Below are 16,002 nucleotides of genomic sequence, written 5' to 3'. Positions count from 1 at the left end.
CAATAAATCTTTAAGGGGGGGGGCAGCAGGAGGCAGGTGCGCGTATACACACACACACACACACACACACACACACTCTGCACCTACACATCCGCAGAAGGGCCCGAGCCGCTGTGAAACAGGGAACTTTAGTATAAATAAAAGGGCCTGGGGAACAGGGAGGGCCCTGAGGGGCTCCCATAACTTAACACTCTCCAAAAGCAGACAGAAGCAGGGGGCGTGGCTTCCTCCCCAGGAGTGACCAGTCACATGCTGGGGACAGGGACGCAGGTTAACACTGATGTTCGAAGGGTCATTGTACTTGGCAGTGGTGGGGACAAGGCAGAGGCCACAGGGACTGCGCCATCCCCCCAGTGTCTGGGCCAGCAGGGGGCCTGCAGCAGTCCTGGGTCCCAGTTAGTCTTGTTAATGCGGCCATCCGTGGGGTCAGCGGGAAGGACTGTGGCCAGGAGGCTGGGGCACAGCGCGGGGACCCCAGCCTCCACGGCTTCACACCACTGTGCCACTTGGGGAGTTGCCTGGTTGGGAGGAGACGCCCTGGGGAAGAGGAGAGGGAGAGACGGGGAGGGGATTAGAGTGTGCCAGTGCCCAGAGGGAGCCAGTGTCCCCCAGGCTGCCGCCCACCTGGGCCTTGTCCAAGCCACCCCCACGCCAGACAGAGGCCAGAGCTCTAGGCTCGGGGACCTACATCTCAGCCAGCTCCCGGCCCGGCGGCTGGCACTTCTGTGAGCTCCGACACAGACGGTGGGGGAGCGGCAGGCGCAGAGGAGAGGGGGACACTGGGGTCCCCTCCCGACAGGGGGCGGGGAGAAGAACCTGGGACAGTCCTACCTCTACCACTGACTTGCTGGGTGACCTGGGCCAACTTCCTTCCCCTGCCTGGGCCTCGGCCTCCTCGTCTGTGAACTAGGGAGATAGAGGGGTCTATCAGAACCCAACAGGCACCCCAAAGCCCCACACCCTTGCCTCTGAGACTGCGCTCCCCACCCTAGGGAGCCAGGATCCCAAGGAGCCAGGCCTCAGCCCCTGACCCAGGGTCCTGGGCACCCGAGCCCCAGCGCCCAGCAGCGGGACAGCTGGGACTGCTCTGAACCGACAGGGTGCCAGGCCTGGGCTTCCGCTGGCGTGACACTGGGTGCCCCGCCCCCCACAGCCACCCAGGAAGCGGGTGTATCCACCCCACCGCCCACTCAAAGGCTGAGTCTGGGGTCACACAGGCACAAACATGCAGCACTGGCACCCCGGCCTCTACTGCCAGCCTGGGCCTCCCGTCGGCAGGCTAAGACCCAGACAGTGCCAGGCCTCAGGACCAATCCCGCCCTGGTGTCCTGGCCCGAAGACCCCAAAGAGCTTCGCCTTTCAAAAAACAAATTTTGGGGGCCGGTGCTGTGGTTTAGTGGACGAAGGTTCCACCTGCAGCACTGGCATCCTACGCGGGAGCCAGTTCCGGGTCCCGGCGGCTCCCCTTCCCCTCCAGCTCCCTGCCGTGCCCTGGGAGAGCTGCGGACGGCCAAGTGCTCGGGCCCCGCCCCCGCGGGGAGACCGGGAGCTCCTGGCTTCAGATCGGCGCAGCCTGGCCACTGCAGCCACGCGGGGAGTGGACCAGCGGATGGAAGACCTCTCTCCCTGCAACTCTACCTCTCAGATAAAGAAGCTCTCAAACACAACAAAGCCCGCATCCCACAGGCGGATTCGGCCGCCGGCCGGCCCGGGGACACTCACCGCCCTGCCCGGCCGGGCCCAGGTGCAGACGAGGCCCTCCTGGCAGGCGGTGATGATGCAGTCCTCCAGGAAGAGCAGCACCGTGAGGCGCTCCTGCGCGATCTTCTTGCACACCAGGGGCTCCAGCAGCGGCACCTCGTGGATGCGCGGGCACAGCGCGGTGCCCAGCACCTTGGCCGGGTCCAGGCGGCTGCGCGGCGCGGGCCCACTGGGCTTGTCCCCGCCGCCGCCGCCGCCGCGGCTGATGTTGCCCAGGCTGTGGTAGCGCTTGTGCTCCCTCTCGGCCCCCCGGTCCCGCCGCTCCTGCAGCGTGAGCGTGGCGAAGCGGCCGATGCTGAACGGCGTGCCGGGCTCTGCGGCCGCCGCGCCCGGGCCCCCGGCCTTGCCACCACCGGCCGGGTGCGGGAGGCTGTTGGAGCGGGACAGCGAGCGGGGCAGGGGCCCCGGGCCAGGCTCACCGCCCCGCGAGCTGCCGGCGGCGGGCGGCGTGGTGCCAGGGGTGCCAGGGAGGGTGCGGGTGCGGGCCAGGGGCGGGTGTGGGTGCAGCACGTCTTCGGTGAGGTCCCAGAGGCAGAACTGTGTGTCCTGGCCGGCCGAGCCGAAGCGGTAGGTGATGGAGCCGGCCCTGGGCAGCGGGGAGAGCGGGACGCCTCTGGCAGAGCCTGGGCCCCCGGGCTCGGCCTCCTCCTCCTCCTCGCCGCCCCTCTCCCCATCACCGCCGGCTGTCGCCGCCTCCTCCGCCCGCGTGGTGTAGGGGTCAAAGGCTACAGCGTTGACCCAGGACTTGTGGCCGTGGCCTCGGGCCACCACGCGGCCCTCGGCGAAGGACCACACGGTAACCAGGTCGTCTTCGCCGCCTGTCACCACGTAGCGGCCGTCCGGGCTCCAGCACACACACAGCAGCCCGCCAAAGTAGCTCTTCATGAGCCCGCGCAGGAGCATGGAGTCGAAGTGGAACACGCGCAGGCAGCCGTCCTGGCTGACGCAGGCCAGGTGCCGGCCGTCGGGCGAGAAGGCAAACTCGTTGAGGGGCCCCTCGCCCACCGCCCACTTGGCCAGCGGGTTGCGGGGGGCCTTGCTCTTGGCGGCGTAGACGGCGAAGCCCTCGCCCTGCTTCAGCAGGCTGTACTGCGGCGGCGCCGAGGCACACGGGTGGCTGACGTGGTACAGGTACAGGTGGCCGCTGGCGTGCGAGGCCAGGAACAGGCTCTCCGACTCGGGCAGCCACTTCAGATAGGTCACCTTGGTCTTGTCGATCAGCCGCTGCCGGGGGAGATGGGGTGGGGGTTGGGAGAAGGCCGGCCCCCTCGTGGACCTCCTACCCAACCTGGGACCCCCAAGAAGGCCTGGGGACGGGGGCTGGCTCGCCCAGCCGCAGAAATCTTGCAAACTGAGTAAGACAGGTGGCCCCAGGGAGCTCTGGAACCCTCAGGGCCCGCCTTTGCAGGGACAGCCCCGCTGGGCCGCTCTGTGTGACCCTTCTCCCCACCCCGACCTCAACAGGCTCGACGCACAAAAGCCGGTCACAGGCCGTCACTTCCGGGGGGTGCGGGCACACAGGGCCGCGCCCCCAGAGCAGCTCCTGGCCGAGGGAATGGCAGCCCCATCCCGGCAGCGGCTTAGCCGAATCCCTTCCAAATCCCTTGCTCTTTGCCCCACAACTCACCGCCAGCCCTGGGCACACGCAGAGGGCCCGGCCCGGGGCGCCACCAACCCTGCATCCCTCCAGCCCGGCCCGGCCCGGCCGGCAGCGCGCTGCGTGGGACATTTCAGAAGGAAGCCCCTCCGCAGCCCCGGGCGCCGAGCCGGGAAAGGGGGAACAGGAGCGTCTCTGGGCACAGGGCACACGGCGACCCCCCTGAGCCTGCCGCGGCCGGGGAGCTGTCCCGCCGCAGGGCATCCGTGCCAGGCATGCGCCCTCCTCTGGGCGTTGACCTCGCATCGCCCCGGGAAGGCCCTCCCTGCAGTGTGGCCACCTGCTGGCACATGGCCAGCTCCGCTCAGGGCCCGCCCCCGCCTCCGGCGGCCGGAACCTGGCACGGGCAGCACTCACTGCAAGGAGCTAATCGATTTCTCGCCCATTCAGCGTCCCACCGGCTCCCTCCTGCCAGGCAGACACAGGCCGTGGGACACGGCGTCCCCGCCGCAGACAAGGGCTTCTGTGGCGCCTGCGCCCAGCCACCCGGACACAGCTGCCTGCGCTCATTTCCAGTGGCCCTAGGAGGCGTGGACGCGGATCCCTTTCTGCGGAGGAGGAGAACCAAGGCTCAGGGACCGGGCGCCTTCCCAAGGTCACGGGTGAGCTACTGGTGGAGCAGGGGCAGCGAGCGACTCCCAGCTAACCACCAGCCTCAGTCTTCCCGCCTGTGAAGTGGGCGCCCCGATCCGCACCCACCTCTCCATGACAACTCAGCCGTGTGGTGCTGGGCACGGGACCGCGCTGTTCCGACCGTCACCTGTCTCCCTGCCCCTCCCCCTCCGCTCATGGCCGCCGCGGCCCGGGCGCGGCACTCACCTCCTCATTGAAGAGCTTGCTGGTGTCCTTCTTAATGAGGTCCAGGTACTGCACCTGGCCGGCTGAGAAGCCCACCAGCAGGGAGATGGTCTCCGTGGCGGCGGTGAACTGGTTGAAGTCGTGGCAGGTGGGCTGCGTGCCCTTGTAGATCCGCTTGTCGATGGGCTTCTTGAGGTCGATGGACTGGGGGGAGGAGGGAGGAGGAGGGAGGAGTTGATGGTTTGCAGGGGAGGAAGGAAGAGGGTGTTGAGGTTGGGGGAACCACCGAGAGGAAGCAGGGTTAAATCCCTGAGGGAAGTGGGCAGCCGGCGCGGGGAGGGGGCGGCCACAGACAGGAAGGCAGCCTGGATCACACACAGTAGAGGGGAAAATGACTATGAGGGTCTCCACCCCTCCCCACGGCGCCTCCAGAGGCTGGACTACCCTGGCCCCGCCGTGCCAAATCCGGGGTCACCCTGCCCGACAGCCCCCACCCCGGGACGCCCTGCCCACCAACCCCTGCCCCGCCGTGCCGAATCCGGGTCACCCTGCCCGACAGCCCCTGCCCCGCCGTGCCGAATCCGGGGTCACCCTGGCCGACATCCCCCGCCCTGGGACACCCTGCCCGACAGCCCCTGCCCCGCCGTGCCAAATCAGGGGTCACCCTGCCTGACAGCCCCCACCCCGGGACACCCTGCCCGCCAACCCCTGCTCCACCATGCTGAATCCGGGGTCACACTGCCCTACAGCCCCCGCCCCAGGACACCCTGCCCGACAGCCCCTGCCCCACTGTGCCGAATCTGGGGTCACCCTGCCCACCAACCCCTGCCCCGCCATGCCGAATCCGGGGTCACCCTGCCCGACAGCCCCCACCCCGGGACACCCTGCCCGACAGCCCCTGCCCCGCCGTGCCGAATCCAGGGACACACTGCCCTACAGCCCCCGCCCCGGGAACCCTGCCCGACAGCCCCGACCCAGCCGTGCCGAAGCCGGGGCCACCCTGCCTGCAGGGTTCGGGGTCCCCTGGGCCCTGAGCTCGATTCTTCCCAGCCCTGCCCCAACCTGGAGCTTCAGCAGCTCCCTTGGGACTTGGCACAACATTCTGAGACCCCAAAACCTCGGGGCCCCACAATCCCCTGGAACGCTAAAGCCCGGCGTCCCAGGGTTCCCTCCCATCTGGAGCCCCCAAACCTCACGACCCTACCCCCCCGTTCAGGGACCCAGCCGGCCTCATGGTACCCCCACATTTCTGCTACCCTCATAGCTCTGGGCTCTCCAGATCCCCTCATTCCTGGGGACCCCCATAAACTGCAGAGGCCCCTCAACTCCCCCACCCCGGTCCTGTAGCGATGCCGACACCTGGGGCTCTCCCCACCAGGGCCTCTCATGGCCTCGGATCCCCCAGCTGCTGACCGGGTCACCCTCAAAAGGCCTGTTACAGCCCTGGGCTCCCCGAGTCTCAAGGACCACCCCCCACCACACCTGCAGACGCCCCTGAGCCTGCGGCACCTCGGGATTCCCAAGCACCGGCAGAGCGCCGGCCCCCTAGGGCCCGGGGACCCCACCTCATCTCTGATGCCCCCGCTCGACCCTCAACGCCCACGCAGCATCGCGAGGACCTCCTGTCACGCCTCCCAAAGCCGCATGACCTGCCAGCGGCCCGTCTGCCCGGGATGGCCGCCACACCTGGGCTGCCCACGGCGGGCCCTCCCTCACTCCTCAGCACCCAGGCCTCACCCGCTGACTCCCGCGGCGGCAGCAGCCCGGGTAGAAATACAGCTCGCGGCCCAGGTTGAAGCAGACGCGGTCGCCCCCCGCGCCCAGCCCCGCGGGCGTGGCCGGCGGCTCCCCGGCCCCGGCGCCGTCGGGCTCCCCGAGGCGAACGAGGCTGAGGCGCACGGCGGGCAGCGCGGGCCCGGGCCCAGGGCCGGGGGGCGGCGGGGACGACGCGGGGCCCGCGGCGCCGGGGCCGGAGGCGGCGGCAGGGCCGGGCGGGAGTTGCGGCGGCTGGGGCGGCGTCGGGGTCTGGGCGGAAGCCGGACCGGACCTGCGAGCGGCGCCGTCCCCGGGGAGCAGCTTGTAGAAGCCCTCGCGGGTGCGGAACTGCGACTTAATCTCCGCGCAGTCCCCCATGGCGGCGCCGGGGCCCGAGCCGCCCTCCGCGCCGCCCGCCGCCATCTTGGGCGCCCCCCGGGCCCCGCAGCTGCCGGACAGTCGCCCGCCGCCGGGCCCCCTGCCGGAAGCCGCGGGACCGCGCCGGAAGAGGTGGGGTCGTCGCCCCGGCGACGCCTCTTCGATTGGCACCCGGATCCGAGGGCGGGACGAACCGCGACCGTCGCTCGGGTAACGGTCCGGGGGCTGTGGGCGGGGCGGGGCGGTGGGCGTGGCCTCCGCGCCTGTGAGCGGCTCCTGGTTGGCTGTGGGGCGTGGCCCGCAGTGGAAGGGGGCGTGGTCAGTTGAGCGCTCCGGTCCCTAGCAACAGCGCCCTAGGAACCGTTTGCCTAGCAACGCAGGGACCAGCAAAGGAAGGCATCCTCCCTGACCCGGCCTCTCTATGACGTCACAGCTGACCCCAGTGCGTCTCCTTTAGAGTCTCCGCACCGTCCGGACCTCGTGTTTTCCACTGTCTTCCTGAAGACCCTGATAGCATCTTCAACCATTACTCCCCTACCCACCCCCGCACCATGGGTTCCCTCCCCCCATCCCTGCTGGCCCCAGAAACTCCAAGAATTTCATCTGACCCGCTACTGATTAACAGTAACCCCAAACATCCTCCGTATAGTGTACCCCCTCCGTTACGTACCTCCGTAACTCCACCGCCTTCAGTCACCTCATCTTCCTAAACCCAGCTATGACCCCAGAATGTCTTCGGTCCCACAATACCGCCAATGTCCCCGGTGACCCACCTGCCCGCAGTGAGAGCCACGCCCCTCTCCTGGGGAAGCCGACCCTGCCCCCAACGCAGAGCCTGCTAGTCCCACGGACTCGGTGGCTTCTGGATTCCTCACAGGGACTTCCCAGGGGGCATCTCCCACTCAACGAGTCCTACGACCTTGCCCCCTTCCTGCCAGTCCTTAGGCCTCACCATGGCGCTGTGCTGCCACGCGCTCAGTCATGGGGCCCGGGAGCTGGTGTCTCGTCACCTCCACACCCAGGCCTTCCTCTCCTCTTCACAGCCCTGAGCCTCCCGCACCAGCCTTGTCTGATCTCCAGCCTCCTGTCTCACTCCCTCTGCCGCCATGTGGTATCTGGAGGGCCTTGCTTCTTTCATATATATATATATATATATATATATATATATATATATATATATCCCACTTACTGGCTCACTCTCCAAATGCCTGCAACAGCCAGGGCTGGGCCAGGCCAAAGCCCGGAGCCACCCGGGTCTCAGATAGGAGCCATCACCTGCTGCCTCCCAGGGCGCACATTCCAGGAAACTGGGATTGGGAGCAGAGGTTAGGACTCAAACCCAGGCACTGTGATGTGGGGCGTGGGCCCCCAAGCAGCGGGGGTCTCAGCCACGGTGCCCAACGCCTGGCCCTAGAGGGAGCCCTGCAGAACAGAAGTGCGGTCAGGGCCCTCCCCTGCTCACCCCCGACCCCCAGGGCTCCCTAGTGCTGTCAAGACAAAGTGAAACCCTGGACGGTGGGGCCAGAGTTGGAGGCACTGCCAGCATCACCTCCAACCAGCTCCCTGCCAGTGTCGGGGGCAGCAGAGGGCCCTGCACCCGCGTGGGAGACCTGGATGCGGCTCCTGGCTCCTGGCTCCTGGCTCCTGGCTCCTGGCTCCTGGCTCCTGGCTGGCCCAGCCCTGGCTGTTGTGATCATTTGGGGAGTGAACCAGCGGATGGAAGACCTCTCTCTCCCTCTCTCTTTTAATTTTAATTTTTTTTTTTTTTGATAGGCAGAGTGGACAGTGAGAGAGAGAGAGACAGAGAGAAAGGTCTTCCTTTTGCCGTTGGTTCACCCTCCAATGGCCGCCGCGGCCGGCGCGCTGCGGCCGGCGCACTGCGCTGATCCGATGGCAGGAGCCAGGAGCCAGGTGCTTTTCCTGGTCTCCCATGGGGTGCAGGGCCCAAGCACCTGGGCCATCCTCCACTGCACTCCCTGGCCACAGCAGAGGGCTGGCCTGGAAGAGGGGCAACCGGGACAGAATCCGGCGCCCCGACGGGGACTAGAACCCGGTGTGCCGGCGCCGCTAGGCGGAGGATTAGCCTATTGAGCTGCGGCGCCGGCCTCTCTCCCTCTCTCTAACTCTGCCTTTCGTAAAACAGAGCTCTGAGACCCGTCCCCAGCACGGCACAGGGTTCCGTGTGCCCCTCCCCCCGTCTTGATCTGTTCATCGCCAGCTTCGGGGCTCTGTGTGGGGCGGGGGGGGGGTCTGTCTCTCCTCCATTGCCTCAGCTCCAGGGAGGCAGGACTGGGGCTGCCCGGTCACCTCTGTGTCCCCAGCACTGCTGGACTGACCAAAGGGCCTTCTAAAATGTTTCGATGTTCAGACGAACCAAGAAAGGGAAACAGCCGGGGGAGACCCGGCCCAGGCAGGCAGGTACCGCCCCGCGGAGCCCAGGGGCCTCGGCTGGGAACAAATCAATCAGCGACTCAGCCGTAAAGCTACGGGGGACCTTTTATTGGGAGCGGCTTCCTTCCTCCGCGCTACTACCCCTGCCCTCCAGGGACAGGAGGCGACCCAACAGTGAGGACGCCGGCCGTAGCCCGCAACGCACACAGCACAGGGGGACCCTGCCGGCTCCCGGGCCTCAGTCGTCCGTCTCCTCGTCTTCGTCTTCCTCCTCGTCCTCCTCCTCCTCCTCCGTGGCGGCCAGGGCTTGCTCCTGGGCCGCCTTGAGGGCCTGCTCCTCCTCCACCGTGGGGTCGCTCATCTCGGCGATGTCGGGGCCGCTGGGGTACTCCTGCTGGGCGGGGGCCGGCAGGGCCGGGTTGAAGTTGTCCGGGCTGTACTTGTGGCCCCAGCCGATGTAGATGTTCTCGAACTTCCTGCAGGGGGCGGGGACGGAGCTCAGAGGGGCCCCCCACCAGCCTGGGCAGGCAGAGCTGGAGGGCCACTGGGTGACAGGAGCCAGCCGTCGGGTGGGGGAGGGGTCTCTCCATCAAGGATTTACTGAGCACTGGCTCTGCGCCGGGCCAGGTCCAGGCTGACGCTGCCCAACAGCACGTGTGGCCGCCTGGCACTGGAAACGGAGCAGGTGCCACTGAAGGACTGACTGGGGGGGGGGGGCGCTGTGGCGCAGCCCGCAGTGCCGGCATCCCGTCCGTCATCCACCCAGCTCCCGGCTAATGCGCCGGGAAAGGCAGCAAGGGAGGGCCCGCCTGGGTGGGTCCCTGTCACCCACGTGGGATGCTTTCTTGGCTCCTGGCTCCTGCCTGGCCTGGTCCCAGCTGCCAAGGGCATTCGGGGAGTGGGCCAGCAGGTTCCGCACCTTCACCAGCTCCCCAGGGAGCCCTGCGCACTCGGCGTGGGAAGCCCTGCGCACTCGGCGTGGGAAGCCCTGCGCACTCAGCATGGGAAGCCCGGTCCAGATGCTACCCTGCCTGCTGCTGCCTGTTAGCGGTCTTTGCCTCGACATCACACAGCCAAGGCTGCTGTTTCCAGCGGTCCCGCCCAGAGCCCCTCAGGACGCCGTGCCTGTGAGCGGTCACCAGCCCCTCGCCCGTGCCACCACTCTCTAGTGTGGAACTTATCTTGGTTTGTAATGGGGCATTGGGCTGGAGGTGGGCCTGTTATGTGGTCAATGTGCTTCCTCTGCCTGTGCCCGGGGATGTCTTTTTTTATTTTTTTAAGATTTATTTTATTTATTTCAAAGACAGAGTTATATATAGAGAAAAGGGGTCTTCCATCTGCTGGTTCACTCCCCAAATGACTGCAACAGCCAGAGCTGAGATGACCCGAAGCCAGGAGCCAGGAGCTTCTTCCAGGTCTCCCAAGCAGGTGCAGGGGCCCCAGGACCTGGGCCACCTTCTGCTGCTTTCCCAGGCCACAGCAGAGAGCTGGGTTGGAAGTGGCGCCTCTATGGGATGCCGGCGCTGCAGGCCTGGGCTTTAACCCGCTGCTCCACAGCGCCAGCCCCGGGGCTGTCTTTTCACCCAGGGGCCTGGGGTGACGCGAAATCCCACCCGCAAGGAACCCTGCACGTAAGAGGACATGGAATGGACAACAAAAGTGAGAGGTTGTGCTGCCACCTGGCGGGCGGAGCTGGTAGCGCGCCGGCCGCGGGCTCCCGAGGGCAGGGCTGGGAGGAGCCTGGGGCGCCGGGATCTGGGTACCCGCTTGTCAGGCCTTGGGGTGCAACTGATGCGAGGTCGTGAGGCGGGAAGACTTCTGAGCCCCAGAAGATCCCTCCCGGTATAGAACCGTCCGGGGACCCCCGGAAAGGAGTGAGGTTCCTTAGAAGGGAGATCCAGCCTGGGTGGCGGGGGTCAGGGGGACAGGGCGAGACCCGGGTTAACAGCCTGCAGGTGCCTGCAGGTGCCGGCACCCCCGGGCCGGCACCACCCCCAGTCTGCTCCTTCCTTCTCTGGTCTGGGCTTCTCAGTGCGGGAGCTGAGCGGGGGCGCCACTGCCCGGAGGGGGACCTACTTGCCAATGGCGTAGGTGTAGGCGCCCGGCCAGAGGTTGGAGCGCACGATGGCCACGGAGTACTGTGGGCAGAGGCTGCAGGACAGGCGGGTGGTCCAGGGGGACATGTGCATGATCTCTGCAGCAGAGGGGGCGGCGAGGTCAGCGGGGTCCCCGCGGGCAAGGCTGGGGGTGCCCGGTCCCCGCTTGACCTGGGTGGGCCTCAGCGACCACAGCCAGGAGAGGGGGACGCCCACTGCAAGGGCTGGAGAGAGCCACTGGGGCTGGTGATGGGGGCCGCCTCCGGGCAGCCTGCCGCCCCTCCTTTCTCCCCGGCCCTGGCAGGTGGGGGTCAGCATGGCGGGGCGGGGGGGGGTCCTTACCTGCATCTTCCGAGAGCGGCGTCAGCAGCGGGGGTCCCACCTCCTGCTCCACCTCCTCCACCCCCTCGTCGGCCTTCTCTTCCTCCTCACCCAGCTCCTCCTCTTCCTCCGTCTTCTGCAGAGGGTTCACCCACGTGCAGCGGCCCTGGGGGTGGGGGGTGGGCATTCAGGTGGCTCCCCCCAGAGCGGGACGGGGGGACAGAGCCTGGCCAGGGCATTGCAAGGGGGTGAAGGACCAGGCAGTGACCCTGTCCCCGGGGTTGGGGGAGGGGAGACTGTGCATTCGCTGTGGCCCGGAGCGCGGACGTGATGGGCGCCTGCTGCAGGCGGGCACGGCTGGGCCCCAGCCCCTGCGGCACGCGGACTGTTTTGGGGGCTCCCTGTGGGCTGAGCCACTGAACACGGGGGCACAGCACCCCCGAGCAGGCTTGTGCTTCCCCAGCCCTAATGTCTGAAGGAGCTTCCTTAGCCCCCAACATGGGGGCGGGGCGGGGTGGGGGGGAGCAGTGGTGGCGCTGTGGCCCAGAGGGTGAAGCCACTGCCTGTGACACCAGCACCTGGCATCAGAGCGCCGGTTCGAGTCCCGGCTGCTCCTCTTCTGATCCAGCTCCCCGCTATGGCCTGGGAAAGCAGTGGAAGAGGGCCCAAGCGCTGGGGGCCCTGTACCCATGTGGGAGACCAGGAAGAAGCTCCTGGCCCAGCGCTGGCTGTTACAGGCATTTGGGGAATGAAGACCCCTCCTTCCCTCCCTCCTCCCCCCCCCCCCTTCTGAAACTCTTCCAAATAAGCAAACCCGCGCAAGGATTCTGGAAGGCTCTGAAGCCCTTGTGCGCTCCCTGCGGGGGCGTGCGCGCGCACACACGCCCGGGTCTCGCCGGCGCCCACCTGCGGCAGGATGTGCTGCGCGTGGTGCACCCAGTTGGCCATGGAGTCCACCAGCTCCAGCACGGGGATGCCCTCGAAGTCCGGGTTCTCCTCGAAGGAGTCCCGCCCCGCGCCGCCCTCCTCCTCCTCGTCGCCCTCCTCCTCGCCGAACTGGTAGAAGCCGAGCGGGCTGATGTGCGTGGCGGCCGAGATGCGCGCGATCTGCGCGCGCAGGTAGTTGGCCTCGTTGCCCGGGAAGGGCGGGTAGCTGAGCACGGGCGCGTCCAGGTGGCCCGTGAAGAACTTCCTGATCTTGCGCGCCTGCACGATCTGCGCGGGCGTCACGTGCGGCAGGCGCGCCCACGGGCGGCCCGGCTCGCTGCACACGAAGTACAGGTACTTGTTGGCGCCCGTGCGGCTCTCCTCGCGCGGCGTGGCGGGCGGTGGCCGCCAGGTGGGCTGCGGCAGCGCGTCAGCCGCCTTCTCCTCGTCCTCCTCCGCCTCCTCCTCGCCGTGCGGCTCCAGCACGTCGCCGCCCTCCAGCAGCTCCTCGCCCTCCTCCTCCTCGCCCTCCTCCTCGCCCTCCCGGAACTCCACCTCGGCCACCACGTAGCTGCGGCTCAGCCCCAGCACCTTGCCCCAGAAGCGGCACGTGTGCACGGGCTGCTGCTCGGCCAGCTGCTTCATGGCCAGGAAGATGCGGAAGCTCTCGTCGGCGCTCAGGCCCACGCCCCCCTGCTGGAAGTAGAAGGCCGCCTCCATGATGTTGGGCACCACCGTCTCCGTCTGCGGGGGCAGAGGGCAGCGGGCTGAGCGCGGCTCCCTGCCCTGGACCCTGCTGCTGGGACGCTGCAGCCCAGGGGCCCCCCCAGGCAGGGAAGGAGTAAGGGGGAGAGGGTTCCTGGATGCGGAACACAAAGCCACCCTGGGGAGCACAAGCAACTCCTTTGCTTGGAGTTGGGGATGTGCAGTCTGGAGCCACAGCAGCTACCTTGGGACCCTGAGACAGTAACGCACAGGACGAAAAGTCGTACACCACGAGGTATTGCGGCTGACCGTGGGGACACTGCGTGGCCCCCAGTAGCGTGGCCGCGCTGCCTGACCCCCTCTGGCCTTGTCTTAGAGGACGCAAATGTCACTTTCGGTCGCTTTCTGTTGCAGCCAAACGCACCCCTAACACATACTCCACATACCCAGCCGACTAGGGGAAGAGGCTGCCTCCCCTCCCCCTCCCCCATCTCCTTGGCTCAGAAAGCCACGGGGCGGGGGGGTGGGGGTGGGGGTGGCCCTGGGCTGCCACCTGTGACACCGGCATCCCATATGGGCGCCGGTTTTAGTCCCGGCTGCTCCACTTCTGATCCAGCTCCCTGCTATGGCCTGGGAAAGCAGCGGAAGACGGCCCAAGTGCTTGGACGCCTGCATCCGTGCTGAAGCCCCGGATGGTGTTCCAGGCTCCTGGCTTTGGCCTGGCCCAGCTGCAGCCATTTTTTGGCCAGCTGGGGAGTAAACCAGGGGATGAACCATCTCTCTCTCTCTCTCTGTTTTCTTTCTTAAAGAGAAGGAGAGAGAGGTCTTCCACCCGCTGGTTCACTCCTCAAACCCCGCCAGCCAGGAGCCAGGGACCCCGTCGGGGCCTCCCACGCGGCTGGCAGGGGCCCAAGCACTGTCGGAGCTTTCCGGGGGCGGCGGCAGGGAGCTGGCTCCCAGGCACTGCCGCCTCTGCGCCGCACCAGCAGGAGAGCGCCACGCCCACCCGGCCACGCCCCCGCCGCAGGCTCCGCCCCTCCCCGCCGCCACGCCCACTCACCACCTCCTCCTCCATCTCCTGCTCGCCCTCCCCGCCGCCACCGCCGCGCGAGAACAGCGACTTCTGCTTCTCGGCCATCTCGAAGGTGGGCTGCATCTCGGGGTCGTCCTGCAGCGTGTCCACCTTGGGGTGGAACCACTCGCTCTGCGTGGTGCGGTTCAGAAACTCCAGGATGGACAAGGGGTCCTCGGGCCGCTGGTTCAGGATCTTGGTCAGTAGGTTCACCAGGTGTTCATACCTGCGTCCGGGGGCGGGGCGGGGAGGAGCGGTGGGAGGTGGGGGCATCATTGAGTCAGCTCTGGAGCCCTGGCGCGGGGGTGGGGGGCCAGCCGGGAACGGGAAGTGTGCTCGCCCTGGTGGGGCTGGGTGCGGACAGGTGGTTAACTATGCAAGTTGATGGCGACTTCTATGGGGACAGAGCTGGGGGCGCGTGCTGGGGCTGACAGGTGGCCAGGGGAGGGCTCAGCTGGGATCTGCACGAAGGGAGGGGGTCAGCGTGGGTGGTTCCTTCCGTGCATGGGCCCGAGACGCCCGGGCACCAAGACCCAGGGACGCGAGCAGAAGGGGACATTCCCTGCCCATCTCAGCAGGCGGCACAGAATGCCGCGCCATGGTTAAGTAGGGGGGTGAAGGGAGACCGGGACCAGGGAAATCAGAATTCTAGGACATTCAGCGCCAGCTCGTATTTCCACCCCCCCCCCAGAGATTTTTTTATAGTCTTATACGGGGTGGCCAAGGGTCACCCATGAAGGCTAAAGGTTCGAGTCCTCCCCTGTTTGTATTTAATGCTGCACGGAGCCAGCGTAGTAATCTGAGGATTGGAAAGGGGCGAGAACTCTCGGCCTATCAACCCAGGGACTGTGGGAAGGCGGTGGGGTGTGGATGTGCCCGGGGGGGCTGGGTCCAGGTCGGGAAGGGTCAGGGGCCTGGCTGGGGCCATAAGTGAGGACGGCAGCCAGCCTGTGCGACCAGGGCCACCTGACTTCAGGGCTGGGGGGAACCTCTGACCCTGCAGCTCCCGAGAGCTGGGAGATCTCCCGCAGGACAGGACCGGGAGCCCTTGAGTCCTGCTGGATTCTAGAATCTGAGGCAGGGGCGGGCTGTGGGGAGGGGCTGTTCACCTCCCTGACCGCCCACCACCTCCCTCCTCCTCCTCGCCTCACTCCTGTCCTACGCCTGTCCTGCCCCCTAGGACTGCCCCTGGGCGGCCCTGGCCCTGGCTGGATCAGGGCTCCTGCATGTGGGAGGTTTGGCCTTGGCCGGGACCCCCCCCCCCCCCCCCCGGTCCCGGCCCCTCTCACAGGCTGAGTTCGCAGCCGACGCTGGTCTGCAGCAGGTAGGCCTTGGCGTTCTGCACAGCCAGCTCCCGGGCGTGAGGCTCGGGCATCTCCACGTGGAAGGGCACGAAGCCCAGGTCCGAGGGCAGGAAGGGCAGGGCAGGGTCGTCCCTGAGGTAGGGCCCGTGCGGGGTGTCCTCGCCGAACTGCTCTTCCCTCGGGTAGAAGCCGAACTGGCCCAGGTTGGCCCGGGGGTCCTGGTAGGGGGACTCGAACTGCTGGAAGAAGCCGCCGGAGCCCTGCTGCAGCTGCTGCAGCAGCAGCTGGGTGGTGTGCTCGCCGGCCGAGACCCTGCCCTCGCTCGCGTAGCCCTGGAACTCCGGGGGGAAGCCCAGCCCTGTGGAGTACTCCAGGCTGGTCGCCCGGGCGTCTGGGGCCATCATGGGCAGGTTCCCGTCTGGGGGCAGCCCGGCGCCCTGGGACCAGCGGAGGCTGTGCCGGGGCAGGCTGGAGCGGGTGTCCTGGCTGGCCTGCGCCTCGGACAGCAGCATCTGCCGCGCCTCCTCCGACAGGGCCTGGGGCTGCGAGAGCTCCCGGCTGCGCCGTGGCTCCGAGCTCTGGGAACCCTGCCGGCTCCAGGGCTGGCGGGACGGGTACTCAGGGTCAGGGGGCTGGTCCCCCATGGCAAGAGGGGCGAGCGTCCGGGCCGGAGGGAGGCTTGCGGGCAGGCACCCGACCAGCAGCCGCAGCGACACCGTAGCCAAGGCCCGAGGGACGGGCCGTTACCAGGCGGGGCGCGCATGCGCAGTCCTGCGCCCGAGCCCCCTACGGGTACCACGCAGACCCCTAGCGGCCCCGCACACAGACACCACACCC

General features: G+C 67.7%; 2 protein-coding genes across 5 annotated transcripts; both read right to left on the bottom strand.

Annotated features, from left to right (window-relative positions):
• Positions 1-109: 109 nt before the first annotated feature.
• DMWD (DM1 locus, WD repeat containing) lies at positions 110-6,495 on the bottom strand. 2 transcript variants are annotated; one of them, XM_051840106.2, is made up of 5 exons: positions 5,954-6,491; positions 4,238-4,420; positions 1,723-2,985; positions 832-906; positions 110-537 (listed from the first exon to the last, which is right to left on the bottom strand). In XM_051840106.2, the coding sequence occupies exons 1-5, from the start codon at positions 6,392-6,394 to the stop codon at positions 490-492; spliced, it is 2,010 nt and encodes a 669-aa protein (XP_051696066.2). In that variant the 5' UTR covers positions 6,395-6,491; the 3' UTR covers positions 110-489. The 2 variants fall into 2 exon arrangements, with proteins under 2 accessions (XP_051696066.2, XP_051696067.2); XM_051840107.2 differs by lacking the exon at positions 832-906 and having other exon boundaries at positions 5,954-6,495.
• Positions 6,496-8,827: 2,332 nt separating this feature from the next.
• Positions 8,828-15,932, bottom strand: RSPH6A (radial spoke head 6 homolog A). 3 transcript variants are annotated; one of them, XM_070062079.1, is made up of 6 exons: positions 15,151-15,932; positions 13,850-14,087; positions 12,064-12,828; positions 11,179-11,323; positions 10,817-10,934; positions 8,828-9,212 (listed from the first exon to the last, which is right to left on the bottom strand). In XM_070062079.1, the coding sequence occupies exons 1-6, from the start codon at positions 15,807-15,809 to the stop codon at positions 9,098-9,100; spliced, it is 2,040 nt and encodes a 679-aa protein (XP_069918180.1). In that variant the 5' UTR covers positions 15,810-15,932; the 3' UTR covers positions 8,828-9,097. The 3 variants fall into 3 exon arrangements, with proteins under 3 accessions (XP_069918180.1, XP_069918179.1, XP_069918181.1); XM_070062078.1 differs by having other exon boundaries at positions 8,828-9,216; positions 15,151-15,931; XM_070062080.1 differs by lacking the exon at positions 10,817-10,934 and having other exon boundaries at positions 8,828-9,216.
• Between the last annotated feature and the right edge of the window lie 70 nt (positions 15,933-16,002).

The sequence above is a fragment of the Oryctolagus cuniculus genome, chromosome 18 (genome assembly GCF_964237555.1).
Source record: "Oryctolagus cuniculus chromosome 18, mOryCun1.1, whole genome shotgun sequence".
Taxonomy (NCBI): Eukaryota; Metazoa; Chordata; class Mammalia; order Lagomorpha; family Leporidae; genus Oryctolagus; species Oryctolagus cuniculus.
Note: the sequence above shows the minus strand (reverse complement) of the source record. Positions and strands in the feature narration are given on the sequence as shown.